The sequence below is a fragment of the Cryptotermes secundus genome, unplaced genomic scaffold (genome assembly GCF_002891405.2).
Source record: "Cryptotermes secundus unplaced genomic scaffold, Csec_1.0 scaffold333, whole genome shotgun sequence".
In the NCBI taxonomy this organism is placed as follows: Eukaryota; Metazoa; Arthropoda; class Insecta; order Blattodea; family Kalotermitidae; genus Cryptotermes; species Cryptotermes secundus.
Window position 1 is genome coordinate 1333777 of NW_019742965.1, and position 19203 is coordinate 1352979.

General features: G+C 43.5%; 1 protein-coding gene across 1 annotated transcript; it reads right to left on the reverse strand.

Annotated features, from left to right (window-relative positions):
- Positions 1 to 8564: 8564 nt before the first annotated feature.
- LOC111873460 (peptidoglycan-recognition protein 2) lies at positions 8565 to 17261 on the reverse strand. The gene is made up of 4 exons (XM_023868198.2): positions 17154 to 17261; positions 16303 to 16513; positions 10621 to 10739; positions 8565 to 8956 (listed from the first exon to the last, which is right to left on the reverse strand). Exons 1-4 carry the CDS (start codon positions 17203 to 17205, stop codon positions 8772 to 8774), a joined length of 567 nt encoding a protein of 188 aa, XP_023723966.1. The 5' UTR covers positions 17206 to 17261; the 3' UTR covers positions 8565 to 8771.
- Positions 17262 to 19203: the final 1942 nt, after the last annotated feature.

Below are 19203 nucleotides of genomic sequence, written 5' to 3' on the forward strand. Positions count from 1 at the left end.
TTGAATGGCGAAGTTTCACACCACACAAAACATGGGAAAGCATCATGGTTGCATATTCAGCTACTGATAGTACCATAATTGGAAACTGAAGGAATGAAATACAGTATATAGTTGATGTATTTATAGTAAACGGTTGCATTAAAGATGGAAGTAAGTGTGAAGTTATACATCAAGGTAACAGGATCCTTAAATACAATATTATTCAATCAATCAAATTACGAATCCAAACCTCGTCTGTAGTCACTCCATAAAATCGTGACAATATGATAGAGCGATTATGAACATTAATTTCGAAGAAATGTGGGAGCAGCTAATGACGGTCTATTTTTAAATTCAAGTTCTGGTATTGACTTCAGAGGATGAAGTAAACGACGGTGAACTTATGTGAAGGCTGCAAGAGCTCATGGCCAGGATTGAACTAGGTACATCTTTATTGCGACTTCGTGTCAGATGACTCTAATAATCTCCTGCGTATACAAGGTAAAGAATGAAACGACAATAGGTCAGGCATGTAGGCTGTAGACTGAAACCAAAAGTACCCACCCGAGGCAGTAGAAGGCAATGTGAATTAATTCGCTTAGTGGGGGGTGGAGTCCAACTGGCTGCACTCGGCACGGCGGCCACTGATTGGCCTATTGCAACCTGCCCCGGGTGATTATGATGATGGTGGATTTGGTGGAATGAAGATTGGCAGGGGAAACCGAAGTACTCGGAGAAAACCCGCCCCAGCGTCACTTTGTCCACCACAAATCCCACTTGACCAGACCTGGGATCGAACCCGGACCGCCGCGGTGGGAAGCCAGCGACTAACCGCTCGCCACTGGGAAGACCCAAGGGAATGTGGAAGTATGTGTGGAACAATTTTGCGGAGTTATCAATTTCTCCTTAATTTAAAATAATATTAAAATTACAATTACACCGCTACATGTTTCGGCCTTACTTTTAATTTTAATATTATTTTAAATTATGGAAAAATTGTAAACAAAGTTACATTAAGGACGGAAGTACTCGTAAGTTTGTAAAGGGATTCACTGTAACTACAGAACGAAACTACATGTAACTGTAGCACTATCGCTAATCCACACCCTCTGCAGTTCACTACAGCACGTAACGAAACATTCTGTTTCCTGTATTTTTACCGGTTGTCGCTTGGTAGCGTTTTCCAACGCCGTAGCTTTCTCGGCTTCCTTGTTCATGTCCTTACTGGCCGGCGACTCTCTCACAACTCACTCATTGCTCCAACTGACTCCCAGGCTGGCGGCCATCTCACACCAACCTCCAAACTCTTCTCACTGCCTTCTCAAAACTCTCTCGTAATCGCAGTTGGCCCTCGTTATTTAACCTCGGCGCTGACTGCATAGAAAAACACCTCTCCCAGCAGTTCTTCTATTGCTGTCTCATGTAGCTATCGCACGGACTGAGTAGAGAACACCGCTTCCCAGGTACTTCATTGTTGCATGTTACGAATCAGTTGCTGCGATTACCTAATAATGACCGTTGTTTACAGAGCCATTACNGCTCAAAACTCTCTCGTATTCGCAGTTGGCCCTCGTTATTTAACTTCGGCGCTGACTGCATAGAAAAACACCTCTGCCAGCAGTTCTTCTATTGCTGTATCACGTAGCTATCGCACGGACTGAGTAGAGAACGCCGATTCCCAAGTACTTCATTGTTGCTGCGATTACCTAATAATGACCGTTGTTTACAGAGCCATTACCTAATAATCGCTGTTGTATAGATGCTTATTTCGTGGTCGTTGCCGAGCAAGGGGTATACATGTCACAATATCTTACCTGACACATGATAACCGAACAGGTGATACAGCTACATAAAATAATATTTTTTTTTTTGCCATAAGACTTCATAAATGAGATTTCATGAACTTGGTTCAAGTGTCAATATTCATAAACAGTAGCTAGGGCTACTATGAAACAGCCTGTCTCTTGAATGAGAACAGTTGACTCTGCATTACCAGTTTGTCACTGACATTTTTATGCTAAATTTATTAAATATAACGGCCAGCTTCAGCGTCGTTAAATAAACAGGTCAAAAATTAGGAGGAGGCAAATTTACACCTAACTAAAATGGTGTTAACACTAAGTGATGATTGCCATTGTCAGAGCTGACGAACCCTCCGAAACACATCGGATATAATGATTTTTTTTTGGCCCCAGAACCGTTTCGGGTGTATGAGAACCATTCGTAGCAATCCAATCCTACCATTCCGTATTCAGGTGTGTTGCTAAATGAGGTACGTGCAGGTACAGAACATAAGGGAATATCAATTAAATCTGCTTAACTTGAGTAAAAGTTATTTTACAAATGAAGGAACACGAAAGAATTTCTCTGAAGAGCCAGCCCCTCCCAAATACCAGGTTAGAAAGATCAAGACTCAGCACGTTATATTTTGCGAAACAATCGATTTAAGTCGCCATCTTTGTCTTTTCGTGTTGATAGACGTCAAGAAAATTGAATGAATATTTATATAGGATTGCACCGAAATTAATATAATAAAAAATAATAATATATTAAAAGTTTACCCACAAAACTACACATACTTTAGATATTACTATCGCATAAATCTGCAGTGTCGTCGTACACCGCACAACAGCGCTGGTGGTGTTCCTACGTCATGGCCGCCAAGTTGGAGATGATATGAAAAGTATAGCGCCGGAGCGGTCACGGTATGATTTTAGGTTTTCACTGTTGCTTCCATGTCAGATGGACAATTAAAAGTTTGACTGTTTTCGTTGAGCTTTCGTGCTTAGACGATCAAGTAACAACAATCAATACAGACGCAACGTCGATCTGTCTCCACCGGACAGCCTGCTTGCGTACCAGGCTCGAAGGTAGCATGAGGAGCAAATATGTTTCACGCGCCTGACTACCAGCTAGACCACTCCCAACCAACGCAGGGGAGTGGCTGTCTGATGTCACCGCCAATCACGCAAACCTTGGTGTCTTACAGGTATCTCAACTGTGCTTCTCACGCATGAACTGCATGCGCACACTGACATAAAATGTATTTAGCGGTATTTAGGTTACGGGATACAAAGTACTCTGACTTTATTCATCTATTGTAGTCATGTTGTTCGTTTCTCCCCAAGTGTTACTGATTTCTGAATTCGTTAATTTCATTTAAGGAACCTTTGTTAGCTGGTGTGTCTGATACTCCTACCCGCATATTAAAACTATATTTCTTACTGAGGTCAAACACAGGCGTCGGTTGCCAAATAAGAGAATTGTTTGAAACGGACAACCCATTCTCGAAAATACAAAATAAATAAAAATTGTTTTACACCTATGTGTTGTTATCAAGCTATTGACAATTTCTGAAGCTGCGCAAAAGATATATTTTTATTATCGTAATTCGTCAAGTCAAGGAGAATGAGATGGGTAGGGAATGTAGCACGAATGGTGGAGAAAAGGAGTGCATATAAGATATTGGTGGGAAAGCCAGAAGGAAAGAGACCACTGGGAAGACCAAGGTGTTGGTGGGTGGACAATATTAAAATGGATCTTAGAGAGATAGGATTTTATGGTATGGATTGGATTTATCTGGCTCAGGATAGGGACCAGGGCTCTTGTGAACACGGTAATGGACCTTCGGATTCCATGAAATACTGGGAAATTCTTGAGTAGTTGCAGAATTGGCGTCTCCTCAAGAATGGCTCAGCTCAAAGAGCGAGTAAGTAAGTAATTCGCCTTTCGTTCATTTTCGGTCATGTGTCAATGCATGAACTAACAAGGACAAGAACAACAACCAACCGTCAATCGCAAGGGCCGAGAACGAACCACACGTCAGTCATTTCTCTCAAAATTATGTCCTCATATTACTGAAGTGGCATGAGGGAAAAGGAGGTACCACAGTCAAAGGTTGGCAACATGTAACCCCCGTTAACTACCATGAGGGACATCAGAACAAAAATAATCCATGCGGAACAAGACTTCCCTTTCGCAGAGAACTGTAGACATTGACAAATTCATTCATGCAAATTCGAAATAAGAACTATGAGAGAAGTTTTTATAATACATCCTTATTGAAAGTGCACAATAGAAATAATGACCATTTCCGGAAGTCTAACCGCAACCGGAAATAGGGTCGTTCCAGTATTTCATGTTCCTGTGTTCATAGGGAAACATGTTGACAATAGAGGCAGTACTGTGGGACGCGAGGAGTAGAGCGCAGTCTCTGTGGGACAGAAAACGAGTTTGATCTTTGCTACTGCTGTAATAGGAGAAGATGATTGGGAAAGAGCTGTCCAGCTTAATTGTACATTTTTACCAGTGGACTGATCACATTATGTACAGCGCGGCCACCGCACTTCACGTATTTTTCTTATTCAATCATTGAAAGAAGAAGACTCCAAAATGCCTTGCTTAGTATGTCAAAGTGGAGCAGCTCTAAGCAGGAGAACAGAGGGGCGCGAAAGGTGGACAAATCGTGGAGTGGATCTGGATCTAGGTCATACGGCGTGGCAGCCGACATGTTGCTGCCCTGCGCACAGAATGTCTACGTAAAAACAAACGGAAGAAGTATTTCGTCATATTACAAATGTATAACGTTATCGTTATCTGTGTGCTTAATTAATTAAGAGACACGAGATGAAGACGTATAGGGGAGTAGAGATATAGCTCCATCCATTCTTGTTTTACCCCTAATCGCTTTTCTCCGGGGAAAGAATCCACCGCAACCGTTCCATAAATGGCTGGGTGGGCCCCAGAACCGGTCTGAGTTCAAAGGCGAAGCCTATTCTTGAGAGACAAACCCATCCTTCCTCTCGCCAGAGAGGATGTTACATAAGGACTGTGACCGCAAGTGTTAACTTGAAAGAGATATTGGTCGTGGGTCTCAAGGGGCTTGGCGGCAAGAAAAACTGACTGGCGGTAAACCGCCAGTCGTAAAGTAACTCTGACTCAGAAACGGTCTGGAAACTTTGAAGAAGAGAAAAACCTCTTCCCACCAAGGAAACCCAGTCCTTGGTTATCCTACCTGGTCACTATACGGACTGAGCTATCCTATTTCCAGGCTGTAAACCTGTGCTTGGCTGAATATCTGCAAAGAAAAGGGACCGGTTAGAGGACAGACGCGGAGTTGGGAGAATAATATTACACTCCAGGACTTGTTAGCTAGACATGGTTCCCTTAGGATACTAACGCCACTGAACTGTAGAGTCTGTACCGTCAGTTGAGATGGAAACATGATCATGGATGATAAACAGATAAATATTTGTGAGAATATATCTGTGGCCTGTTTCGAGGTATATCCCGATATTCGCCTGGCGATACTGAACAAAATCGTTAATATCTCACCTATTGGGGTACTATGTTACAAGCTGGAAGGTCGCGGGTTCAAGTCCCGATGAGGTCATTGGATTTTTCTCAATTGACCTAATCCTTCCGGCCACACTATGGCCCTGGGGTCGACTCAGCCTCTAACAGAAATGAGTACCAGGAATATTCTTGGGGGTGAAGGGCGGCCGGCGCGTAAGGCTGACAAACTTACCATCTATGAGCCGATTGTCTAGAAAATGTGGGAACCTCAACATCTCACAACGCTATGTGCCTCCACGGCCTGTTTCAGGGATACCTTTACTTTATTTTTTATGTCACCTCGGCACCTGTTGGAGGTAAGTGGTCAGCTTCACGCCCCGGCAGCTTTACCCCCATAGAAGGAACGACGGCACCCACTGGTAAGGAAGCTGGGAGGGCCACAGAGGTGGTCTGAGCGCTGTGGAGAACAGAAAAGTCTTTTGCTGCTCCCGGGAATAAAACCCCGGTTGTTCAACCCGTAGCCCGTCGCCACATCGACCAAACTATCCCGGCTCCCACTCCAAATGGGCCTCCAAGAAACAAAATGGCGAATTTCTAGAAAACGGCTGCAATGATTTTCATGATATTTCAGTAATTTCTGGAGAGCATCGCTCTAAATAAAACCGCGTAAGTGGAATGATCAGGACAAGAATGTTGTGCGCACTAGGGGGCCAAATGGTTACGGAAGCTTGTCTGACAACGGTCTACCGAACAACAATCGATTTCGTTTCCAAGGCATGAGAAAGTACATGGAATTTGTTCGCGCCGATTTTTGTCGTTAGGTCTAGGTCTACTTGATTACGCTTGAGCAGCTACTCACGGGATATGTTACGCCATGGAGATTGTTTACATTGAGAAAATCAAATAAATCAGTTTATATAAGATACGATAGCCTATGCTCGTAAAACATATTACGTGCTATTGGACCACATTCTGAACCACTTCTTTTCTAGTTACCTACGTCCCCCAAATATTTCCTTCTCCTCATAGCTTGAATAGGTAAGGTAAAAGGTAAAGTTTTCCTGTGATTAACAAATTAAGCACTACGCCATGAAGGCGTATGGGGAAGTGGATATATAAATCCATATTTTCTTGACCTCGGCAATAGTTGAAGGTGAGTGGTCAGCTTTACGCCCCGGCCGCTTTACCCCAGGGGAAGCCCCCCCGTTACCCATTGAACAATGAAGACAATCTAATTGAACTAATATCGAATGAAACATTAAGGTTACAGTTCCTGGGCCAACTATTTGAACACTTTTGGCCTTCTACACGTATTCGTAAGGAATGTCCTTTTCTGTCTGGTAGAGCAGCAAAAGTAACTTGTACTCTTCTCCAAGTATAATTAGAATGACCAAATCAAGGAGGATGAGGTGGGCAGGTCATGTAGCACGAATGGGGGAGAGGAGGAATGGGTATAGGATATTGGTGGGAAAGCCAGAAGGAAAGAGACGACAGGGAAGGCCAAGGCGTAGGTGGGTGGACAATATTAGAATGGATCTTAGAGAGATAGGATGGGATGGTATGGATTGGATTGATCTGGCTCAGGATAGGGACCAGTGGAGGGCTCTTGTGAACACGGTAATGAACCTTCGGGTTCTATAAAATGCTGGGAAATTCTTGAGTAGCTGCAGAATTGGCGGTTCCTCCAGAAGGGCTCAGCTCCATGAGTAAGTAAGTAAGAGCAGCGAAAGTGATATTTTCATTCTCATCTTCTTGTTTGCGGAAAACAGGAATATCTTTACTCGCGATTAGTAACAAATATCGGAAGAGACTGAAAGCTTCTTCAAGCCTCTGAGCCTGAACATTAAGAATATTCAACATGACGGTAACCATTCTGTAAAAAGTAAAAAATTCCATTCGATATACTAATACATTCGGGTTGGTTCCATTTTTAGCCCACTTTCCTTATTTTGAAAAAAAAAGTAGGCTTATGAGATCGCCATTCTGTCTGTGTAGTTCCTCCCGCTGTTAACTATTGAATACCTCGACCAGTCTTTATGAAACTTGGTAGGTACATCATTGCACCTAGGCCCATTTCAACGACATGTTTCATAAATCGCTCCCTTCAATCTATGTGTCTGTACGCGTATTCCTATCTTTGCTAGTCAGCTGTTTGGTAACAACTTTTCCGCGGCAACTAATACACAAGCAACAACAGAAGAGTTGTTGGACGCGTCGTTTTCTGAGAGGTCCATGTCGTATCAAGGGAATTAGATGGTTAGTTCTTCCCAGAACTTCTTGTTTATTTATGCACCAATAAGCATTTGATTTGCATGACAAAATCTTCATAATATTTTCATTTTTAAAAGAAATGGGAGTATGAATGTTGGCTAAGTTTCACTGTCATCCCACTCAAAATTCAGAAAATATTTTCTTTAATATTAGGAGGTCCACCAAAGGAACATGATGCTTGAATTAGCCACTGTCTCTCATGGATTTTCAACCCAATCGGGCCAGGTCTGAATCTCCTGAAAGAGCGCAAGCCCCGGGCTCTTCGTGGCCGAGACCTGACGAGCTGCCAACACCTTGTAGTTCTCCGCTAACTCTCCCTCCTTTACACCGCACTCCAGTAAACTCTTCAAGGCCTCCAACTGGATCCGTGGGGGCAAGGAATCTGTAATCACACATTCAGTACCGACAACGTAAATCTGCGTTACTTAACAATTTAATTCGTATAAACTGGTGAGGATTTGAGCAAAGTAATAAGGANGCAGCGAAAGTGATATTTTCATTCTCATCTTCTTGTTTGCGGAAAACAGGAATATCTTTACTCGCGATTAGTAACAAATATCGGAAGAGACTGAAAGCTTCTTCAAGCCTCTGAGCCTGAACATTAAGAATATTCAACATGACGGTAACCATTCTGTAAAAAGTAAAAAATTCCATTCGATATACTAATACATTCGGGTTGGTTCCATTTTTAGCCCACTTTCCTTATTTTGAAAAAAAAAGTAGGCTTATGAGATCGCCATTCTGTCTGTGTAGTTCCTCCCGCTGTTAACTATTGAATACCTCGACCAGTCTTTATGAAACTTGGTAGGTACATCATTGCACCTAGGCCCATTTCAACGACATGTTTCATAAATCGCTCCCTTCAATCTATGTGTCTGTACGCGTATTCCTATCTTTGCTAGTCAGCTGTTTGGTAACAACTTTTCCGCGGCAACTAATACACAAGCAACAACAGAAGAGTTGTTGGACGCGTCGTTTTCTGAGAGGTCCATGTCGTATCAAGGGAATTAGATGGTTAGTTCTTCCCAGAACTTCTTGTTTATTTATGCACCAATAAGCATTTGATTTGCATGACAAAATCTTCATAATATTTTCATTTTTAAAAGAAATGGGAGTATGAATGTTGGCTAAGTTTCACTGTCATCCCACTCAAAATTCAGAAAATATTTTCTTTAATATTAGGAGGTCCACCAAAGGAACATGATGCTTGAATTAGCCACTGTCTCTCATGGATTTTCAACCCAATCGGGCCAGGTCTGAATCTCCTGAAAGAGCGCAAGCCCCGGGCTCTTCGTGGCCGAGACCTGACGAGCTGCCAACACCTTGTAGTTCTCCGCTAACTCTCCCTCCTTTACACCGCACTCCAGTAAACTCTTCAAGGCCTCCAACTGGATCCGTGGGGGCAAGGAATCTGTAATCACACATTCAGTACCGACAACGTAAATCTGCGTTACTTAACAATTTAATTCGTATAAACTGGTGAGGATTTGAGCAAAGTAATAAGGATTGCTTTTAGTGGTAGTGTGCAGTTCTTACAAGGATGAAGTGTTTAACGTCGTTTATAAGTTCAGAATCTTACTTTCGCGAATACAGGCAGCCATAATGCAACCGCATGACTTTCCCAACTTGAGCGCTATTTATGTGACTGCTGGGCTCTCATCCTTACAGGAACCGACCGAATTTGTTACTTTGCTGCAGACTCTAGTCGCCGTTCAAGAAAAATAATGTTCGCAACCTGAAATAAAGATTGCTATGTTGATATTGTGGCGTGCCGCCTGAAAGCCGGAATATCGAGTCAGAGCGGGCGTCCATTGCTAGACAGCGGCTTGTCAAAAACACGTGGCAGACTGGTGTAGCAGTCTGCTTGTACCGGTTCTCACGGTCTCTTCGCTTGCGGACTTCTTATTTTTCCTTCTACCCTGAAGATGGAGGCGATACGTTCTTCTGAAACGTCGGTTAACACCACATCTACACGGTGCCACATCCCAGAAGACTGCTTTCTTCATAGTCACCGCCGTGAAAACCACAAATCTTATAAAGCCACGGGGTTTGTTTTTGTTGTTGTTTCATTGGGTTCTTTTCTTCTCATGGACTTACATTTTTTAAGTAATTTCTAGCCCGTCTGTTCGCATGTTTAGCCTTCGAAACCACTTAACAGATTTCGATATGGGTCCTAGACCTAATTTGATTTTGGAGTTCTTCAGTGAAAGTTATCGGTCTCAGTAACTGACACTTTACATGAAACGTACAATCGTTCTGATTAATCGATAGGCCTACTCCTAAAACATGTAACATAAAACAAATAAGAACTTGCTAAGATATAACCTTTAATAATATTTCTCTACTTTAGACTTGCGAATATTTTACAAAGTGCAAAGGAAAGTATTTCCTCAATCTTCCCAGTGTTCTGTCTACGAAACAATAGAGATGCAGGCCTAAGTTAAATAAATACACTTCAAGGACAACGGATGCGCCGTCGCAAGGAATGAATTAGAATTACAGGCAGAGAGACTATTAAAATTGGAGCACGTTCTTTCCATTTTCATCTTCCCTCATTTTGTAATCTAGTTTCTGTGTACGTGCGGAGATGGTGAGCGTTTGCGGGGTTTCACCAGTAAATTTCTTAGCAAACCTGGTAAATATATTTTAACGCAGAGTTCACGTGACCCCTACTTCCTGTTGCGCCATCAACATTACAATATCAAAAGAATTTACGGATTGCCTCAGAAGAATTATAGCGTTCACAGAGATATATGTTATACTTAATGGTAAAAAAAAATGTAAACCATGAAGGCGTATGGGGGAGTGGGTGTATAGAACCACATTTTCTTGACCTCAGCGCTAGTTGGAGGTGAGTGGTCAGCTTCACGCCCAAGCCGTTTTACCTCCGGGGAAAACGACTCCGGTACCTATTGGATAGGAGGTTGGATGGACCCCAGAGCCCGTCTGGACGACGTGGAGAAGAGAAAATTCTTGACCATATCGGGACTGGAACTCCGACTCCTTGGTCGTCCAGCACGTAGCTAGTCGCTATACCGACCACGCTATCCCAGTTCACATATATATTATACTTACCAGTGAATTCTCCTATCAATGCAATTCCTACGCTCCTCCTGTTGAAGCCATACGTGTGAGCCCCAACTTGGTGCCAGCCACGGCCCTCATATACGTTGCCATCCCCGCCGACCAAAAACCTGTGCAGAAATCCTGATATCAGTTAACATAAACATGTGTGAATACAGGAAAGCGACATTCTTATAACGAACTCCGCGTTAAAGGGTCTTCCTCAAAAATGTAATAGGCATACGTAACTTTGCTGAAAGCCAGTGATCTGTTATCGTGTTCACTGGAACAATAGACCTATTTTTCTGAATCAATTTAACTCGGTTCGCATCTTAACATCTCATTTCTTGAGGTTAAAATCTAATATTGTTCTTCAATCTACACCTCATTTTCATCATCATCATCATCATCATCACTCATGGAGCTGAGCCCTTCTTGAGAAGCTGCCACTTGTGCAGCCACTCAAGAAATTCCCAGCATTTTGTGGAACACGAAGGTTCATTGCCATGGTCACAAGAGCCCTCCATTGGTCCCTGTCCTGAGTCAGATCAATCCAATCCATCTCATCCTATCACTCTAAGATCCATTTTAATATCGTCCACCCACATATGTCTTGGTCTTCTTAGTGGTTTCTTTCCTTCTAGCTTTCTCACCAATATCCTATACGCATTCCTCTTCTCCACATTCGTGCTACATATCCTGCCCATCTCATCCTCGACTTTGTCATTCTAATTATACTTGGAGAAGGGTACAAGTTATGAAGCTCCTCATTATGCAGTTTTCTCCAACCTCCTGTCACTTCATCTCTCTTCGGTCCAAATATTCTCCTCAACACCCTGTTCTCAAAAACCCTCAGTATAGGTTCCTCCCTTAAAGTCAGAAACCAAGTTTCACACCCATACAGAACCACAGGCAAAATTATAGTTTCGTATATTCTAGTTTTTATGTTTTTGGACAGCGGGCGAGAAGACAAAATGTTCTGCACTGAATGGTAGCAAGCATTACCGGAGTTCAATCTCCTCTTAATTTCCTCCTGAATCAGGTTTTGATTTGTTATCGTCGTTCCCAAATATCTGAACTGTGCCACATTTTCAAAACATCCATTTCCTATCTTTATGTCATGATTTTGCCCTACATTTGGTGACGAGACAGTAACATATACTTAGTTTTCTCTGTGGTTACTTCTAGACCTACTTCCTTGCTAGCGTCAGTTGAAGTCTTTATGGTATCTATATTATCACCCGTAGATTCACATCATCAGCATCATGTTAGGGGGGTCCCTTGTCACCACGGCAATGGTTCAGTCGTAAGAGAGTTCAGAAGTTGAGTGTTCAGCTGTGGAGTGCTCACTAGGGAAAACGGAAGCTCAATAAGTGACCGACTCGTAAATAAGAACTGAGTCAGTCATGCATAAGAGAGAACACTCTTGGTCCAGTAAAGAATGGAGCGAATCTGAGGCATTCACTGATTGTGAGCTGTTATAATTGGTTGTAATTGTAAAGAAGTGTCGATAAATACAATCATCCAATCCAGAACCCATTACTGTTATCTACGGAAGCCACGATTCGTGACAATTTTAATTGAAATGCGTTGGGTAAGGCTAATATCGCCAAGCCGTAGGAAGATTCCTGGCTATCCGTGGCTCCACCTGCTTGTAACGTAGCAAGTCCTAGCTCTAGTGAGACTGCAGCGCTGTCATCAGATCTCCATTTCAACTGCAAACCAGAGAAATTAGAAACGCGCTTGAAAAGTACATGACTGTCAGCCAATGATATTTCGAAGCTTCCACTGATGCGACAAAAAACAAACAAAACAATCTCCGTGGCTTGTAGTTCACAAGCGAACTATACCGACCGAGCAACCGCCGCTTGTCGGCGAAGTTAGTGCCAACTTTTGCGGATAGAGGGTGTCACGTGGTCGGCGTAAGCGATCCCCATGGCCATTAATTATGGTTTTATAGACCGAAGCCACTACTCCCTTGAAATAGCTCCTCAATTATCCTCACGAGGCTGAGTGGACCCCGTTCCAGACCCACTACTTATCAGAAAATCTGGTAGCGCCGGGAATCGAGTCCGGGACCTCTGGATCTGTAGTCAGGAACCCTGAACACTAGTCCACAGAGGCGGTCGAACACTGATCCCAGGGATCATTAAATCGATGCAGGATTAGAGTCTGAGAACTGAAAAATTCAAACTGATATGACCTCCCCATTAAGGGTTCTTTTTATAAATTTCGGGTCAAGAACTCTTGTAGATCGGACGCTTGTTTTTTATTGTTTTTTAATCTTTGTTTCTTCCGCATGCAATATCTCACCACAACCGGTTGAAGTGACGTCATTCCTGTGGTTCATACACGGACTGCCGCAAGCGATGAAGTGGATTCAACCTTTGTTCTAGGCCTGCATCTTGCAAAGTCATCAACACTCATCGGGCATGGGTCTTTCCACGGATAACTGCACGAGTCTGAACCATACAGTGAGGGGATTCCTTGTAGTCGTGTCATGGAAAAGTGAACTATGTGCGTATTAACTAGTAAATCTCTGGTGAAAACTGCATGCAGTCCCGACTTCATTAAGTTGTGTTGAAACAGACTAACTGGAATACTTTATGAAAATCTGCATTATTCATGGTAAGATGTTGATACAGCGATGAAGATGCCTCCGATGACGTACAGCAGAGAGTTTCACGAAACAATGATACATAATGACGTCAGCATTGCTGCTGGAAACTGAAACTGACAGGGGACAGATGAGCAAGCGGATTGCCAATACGTCTCGGAAAAGGATTACCTTAGGTTTCCTGCAAAACAAGTATTTGCGGCATGGTAGACTCCGTTGCCTTAAGTCCGCAAGCGAACTATACCGACCGAGCGACCGCAGCTTGTCGGCGAAGTTAATGCAAACTTTAGCGAATAGAGAGTGTCGCGTGGTCAGCGCAACTAATCCCCACGGCCGATAATTTCGGGTTTCTAGACCGGAGCCGCTATTTCCTTTAAATAGCTCCTCAATTATCCTCATAAGCCTGAGTGGACCTCGTTCCAGACCCACTCCTTCACAGAAAATCTGGTGGTGCCAGGAATCGAACCCGGGACCTCTGGATCTGTATCCACTCACACGTACTGCACGCGTGCTGTGCACTGTAGGACCTGAAAGCGAGGACGCATAAGAATGGAGACAATTACAGAATGAGGAGCGTCACGGTTTGTACTACTCCACTAATCTGGCTGGGGAAGTAAATCAAGAAGAATGAGATTGGCAACACATTAGCATACATCAGGGAAATGACAAAGGCCTACCAAATTTTCGGTTGGAAATTTTTAAGAAAAATGAGCCATTTGGGAGATTTAGGCATAGATGAGACATTAGGCTTAAAGTTAAAGTGGATCATACAATAATCAGGTGTGAGGATGTGAACTGTAGTGAGCTGTCTCAAGATAGATTCAATTGCGGACTTTCACTGACGTAGTAACTAACCAATTTATTTAGAAAAGAATACGATATTTTGTGTCAGAGGACGAAGGAACTCTGATCAGCTTGTGTCTGCACAAATTCATCCCAGCCTTGCGCCACAAGATTTGTCAAGCAACTCTGCATACTTAGAACATTGCAAACGAAAAGGAAGTAGGTTACGAATTGTCTTATTCTGTTGCTATTCTCGTATTATTCATCGACATATCTGCTCTCCGACGCTGAAATCTGTGTCACAGCGTCATATGTAGATTTCAAGTCTCGGAGCTCTCACCGATTATGATTTATATTAATGTATTCGTAGGGGCGCCAGTCACGGTAGCCGAGCGGTCTAAGGCATGTACTGTCTTCGCTCGCTTGGAAACCGGGATCGTGGGTTCGAATTCCACTCAGGGCATGGCTGTTTAGTTTGTGTGTGTGCGTTTTTCTGTGTACAGGTAGAGGCCTTACGACGAGCTGATCACCGGCCCAAGGAGTCCTACCGAGTGTGTAAGATCTAGAAAAACCGAAGTGAACGGAGAAATTCATGGAGGTAGGCCTAGGCCCACTGGGACTGTAGTGCCAAGGAAAAAGAAAGATTCGTAGGGGCACTCGGTAGCGCAGTTGGTTGAGGCACTATGCTACAAGCCGGAAGGTCGCGGGATCGACCGATGAGGTTATTGGATTTTTCAATTGACCTAATCCTGTCAGCCGCACTATGGCCCTGGAGTCGACTCAGCCTCTAACAGAAATGAGTACCAGGAATGTTCCTGGGGGTAAAGGGCAGCCGGCCCGTGAGGCTGATAAACTTACCGCCATCTGTGAGCCGACTGTCTGGAGAAGATATGGGAGCCTCAACCTCTCACACACCCATGGGCCTACACGGGCTCTTACAGGGACATATCAAATACTTCGCAAGATGAAGTTCAGGAGACAGGTAAAGTGATGGGCCTGATAAGTAGAACGCATCGTTGTCGTTATTAGCATGTTTCCAAGTGAGTAGTGGCTGACTGTCAGCTTTGCGTAAGTAGGGAGAGCGTTCAGGTTCTTTAAGAGGAAGTAATGAAGAAGAATTCAAGACGTGGGGAACACATGGAGTATTTTCTTAGACTGCCACTCTTTGTGTAAATAATTTAAATAAAGCAGAGTTCAGCTGAGGAATTGTTCACTGAACACAGGCTCTAGTTCTTCACCTGGCCGATTAGAGTGAGCTGTAAAAAAAAAAAAAGTAAAGCTATCATTGTAACAGGCTGTGGAGGCCAATAGGTGTGTGGGACGTAGGGGTTCCCACATTTTCTAGACAATCGGCTCACAGATGGCGGTGATGTTGTCAGCCTTACGCGCTGGCCGCCCTTTACGCCACAGGAATATTCCTGGTACTCATTTCTGTTCGAGGCTGAGTCGACCACAGGGTCATAGTGCGGCTGGAAGTTTTAGGTAAATTAAAAAAAAAAATCCACCACATCGGGACTTGAACCCACGACCTTCTAGCTCGTAGCATAGTGCCTTAACCAACTACGCTACCGCGTGCCTCGATCAGAGTGAGAGTGAAGAGTGTTCCGAAACAAAAACAGGAACTCGGTTTTGCTCCTGCGCAGGTCGAAGAAGACGTCGATACCTTATGTTACCGTCACTTCGTCTCGCACAGGAGCAGCTGGGTTAGAGATGGTGTATTAAAATAAGTTACTATAAGGGATTGGTAAAGGGAGACTTAATTTTCTTCCAGGTCTTGGCATTCTCTCGCTGAATGAACCGATTAGGTTATTTCTTAGCTTCGTGTGGGGACGTAATGCAAATATATCTATCTATGGCTCTATAGCCCTTTGTCGGGTCTTGGCCACTTTTTTTTTTTTTTCAGTTCCTTAATCCCACACAGCGTCGACAGGACTCCTTGGACGGGAGATCAGACCATCGCAAGGCTTCTACCTGCACACAGGATATCACGAACACAGAATAAACGCACACAGACATCTATGGCTTGAGCGGGGTTCGAGCTCACGATCCTAGTATTCGAGCGGACGAAGGCATTTCATGCCTTGGCCACTGTGATCGGCCATAATGCAGATACTGCACAGCAAAACGATTCCACTGCTGTGAGCTTCGGCCAACTTATCCTTAGGGTTCGGTAGGTAGGCAGCTGCGCCATAACACACGAAATTTATTGAAAATGATAGTCGGTTTTGCAACAAAGCTAGTCTTTGCCTGAGGGAGGGTGAAGAAGAAAGTTTATGCGGATGAAATAAACTTACGAAAAACCAATATCACTCCAGCCATTTGTGTCCACGTGAAATGAGTGTATACTGGCCACCCGGTCCACGCACATGCTCACAGTGCTGCAACTTGGAGTTACGGTGTGATGGATAACAACATACTCCACAGGGATTTTCATATATTCCACGTGCTTGGAAGGTCTTGCTCCCCAGCCAGATCTGCTAATGATCCTGGGACAATCGTTTTCTGCTACGGGGCAAAAAGAAATACATTCGCGAGGTACTGTGACACATACTGCAAACCTCCCTTATTCCTCCTTTCTAAGGAGCAAAGGTTGCATAAAAACTACACAAATATTAATTTTAGAAAATGTGGGGCTATTTAATTGACCGTAAAGAAAAGTCACTTCATCAATTAAACCCAGAAATCAATCAAATTTGCTGAATATAAACATAAAAACTCCGTGGCCTGTAGTCCGCAAGCGAACTATACCACCCGAGCGACCGCCGCTTGTCGGCGAAGTTAGTGTTAACTTTTGCGGATAGAGGATGTCACGTGGTCAGGGCAACGGATCCCCAAGACCGTTAATCTCGGTTTTCTAGACCGGAGCCACTATTTCCTTGAAATAGCTCCTCAAATATCCTCATGAGGCTGAGTGGACCCCGTTCCAGACCCACTGCTTCTCAGAATAACTGGTAGCGCCGGCAATCGAACCCGGGATCTCTGGATCTGTAGTCAGGAACTCTGACTGCTAGACCACAGAGGCGGTCTATATAAACATAACAGTCACCTGATTTATTCGACTGTAAACCCAGCTATCGTCTGCAATCACTTGATAAGTTTGGGAAATTATGAAAATTAACCAATTAATCAGCCAATTTCAACTTACCTCGTGTAATCGCTGTAAGCGCAAGAAGCAAGCCGATGTTGAAGCGTTGCATGTCTGCCACTTCTGTGACTCTGATGCTACTGTGGCAGGATTGGTGTGCGAAGTGCGGAAAAACCCTCAACGTGTTCAGTGTGTAGTGCAAAAATGGGCTAAGTCATTATGTGACAGAAGGTCATTGATTAAATCATTTTATGGACATCCATAACGTATTTTCTACCACAGGGCACGCGGTAGCGTAGTTGGTTGATGGAGTATGCTACAAGCCTTGAATATATCCCTGGGGTCGACTCAGCCTTTAACAGAAATGAGTACCACGAATCATCCTGGAGGTAAAAGGCAGCCGGCGCGTAATGATGACAACCTCACGGCCATCTGTGAGCCGATTGTCTAGAGAAAATGTGGGAGCCTCGACATCTCACAATCCTACGGGCCTCCACAGCCTGTTACAGGGATACATACATACAGACAGACGGCATTCCACAAAGCATTTTCGTGTTCAGGAGGGCTGAAGGCGTGTAAATCGGACAAAAACTTGGGATCAGTTTCTTTCTTCTTCACGATGACAAAAACAAAAATAACAAACCAGAAAACATAAACAAAAAAATATCCTGCTATGATTAACCCCCCTCCCCTTATTGTATTGCTTTCACAAGACAATCTTTAAATTATTGGACTTCCGGCTGAACTAGAACAATGAATTTCAGCAATTTAGAACTCCTCTGTTTAGATGTGACTTCGTATAGGCTGGCAGAAGTTCACTGATGTGTCGGAGGAACATACGCACCCATCATCATGATCGAAGAGTAAGACAAGGAAGTACCCTGCGTGGATATGACGACAAGCCAAGCCACATACTCACAGGCATTACGTTCCCTCCAAACCTCGGCGTCGCTGTTCCCTTCATTTGAAAGGTTGAATAATGTATCCTTCGGAACAGGGACGCAAGGCAGGTCAGAAGGTAGCAGAACTGAACCGACTACGGTACTTCGTTAAACTTCACCAGCTCACATGACTAGATGGCACTAGTTCTCGGTAGGCGGATTTTAGCTTGTTTTGACAAATATCATGCCATGTATTATTAAGCATTATGTAAACGCATATATGAAGCAGAAACCCTTATGGACACATGGCATATATTTGTGTAATTGCGTCTGGCACCTGTCCATCCTCCAGCATATCGCGCAATTCTGAACGACGAGAAGTTAATTCAACATCGCTTTGTCGGAGTTGCATGAAACTTCAGAAGGAAAACGAGATATCCGAGATCGTGAAGCCTGGAAATTTCCAGATAAAATTTAAATTGGTGGGTGAAGATTATTAGCACGGATTGGTTCATTTTTCTCTGACGACCATTGTTTAACTTTTCACCAGAGTTGGACTTTCCAAGACGTTTTAGCGAAACAGCATTTCGCTTATGAGATGTCGAGTTTTCGTGTCTTATGGGTCTTCAAGACAAATGCTTTAAGTCTTCGAATTCCAAATTTGTCCACATAGTATCGCCAGCACAGCGTAAACATGGAAAACTGTATAGATTTTTCAGAAACATGCTGCCAGTCACCCACGGTTTTCTCGCAAACCACTAGCTACGAAATATCAACTTATTTATCTGGAAGATTCTTAAATTCCATTTTATTGTTGATGAGAACAAAGTGGCTGACGTGGCTGTAAATGTGTCACTTCAAATTTTTGTTCGAAAGTTGGTTTGCTGTATTTGTTCTGCGACAAGAAATGAACTTCGTTCGATGTAGTATAAAGGGGAAAATAATTACCTACTGCTTAACGACTCACAGAACTGATGGCATCTTAATATTCTTATTTCACAGTAAGTGCAATGTGACTGGCAGGCTGTCTTTTCAAACCTCAATACAAATATGTAAGATTTGAGGCTTTCACGGCGGTGACTATGAAGAAAGCAGTCTTCTGGGATTTGGCAACGTGTATATGTGGTGTTAACCGACGTTCCTCCGAAACGTCGGTTAACACCACATATACACGTTGCCAAATCCCAGAAGACTGCTTTCCTCGATACAAATGTTGCCTGGCTGAGTCC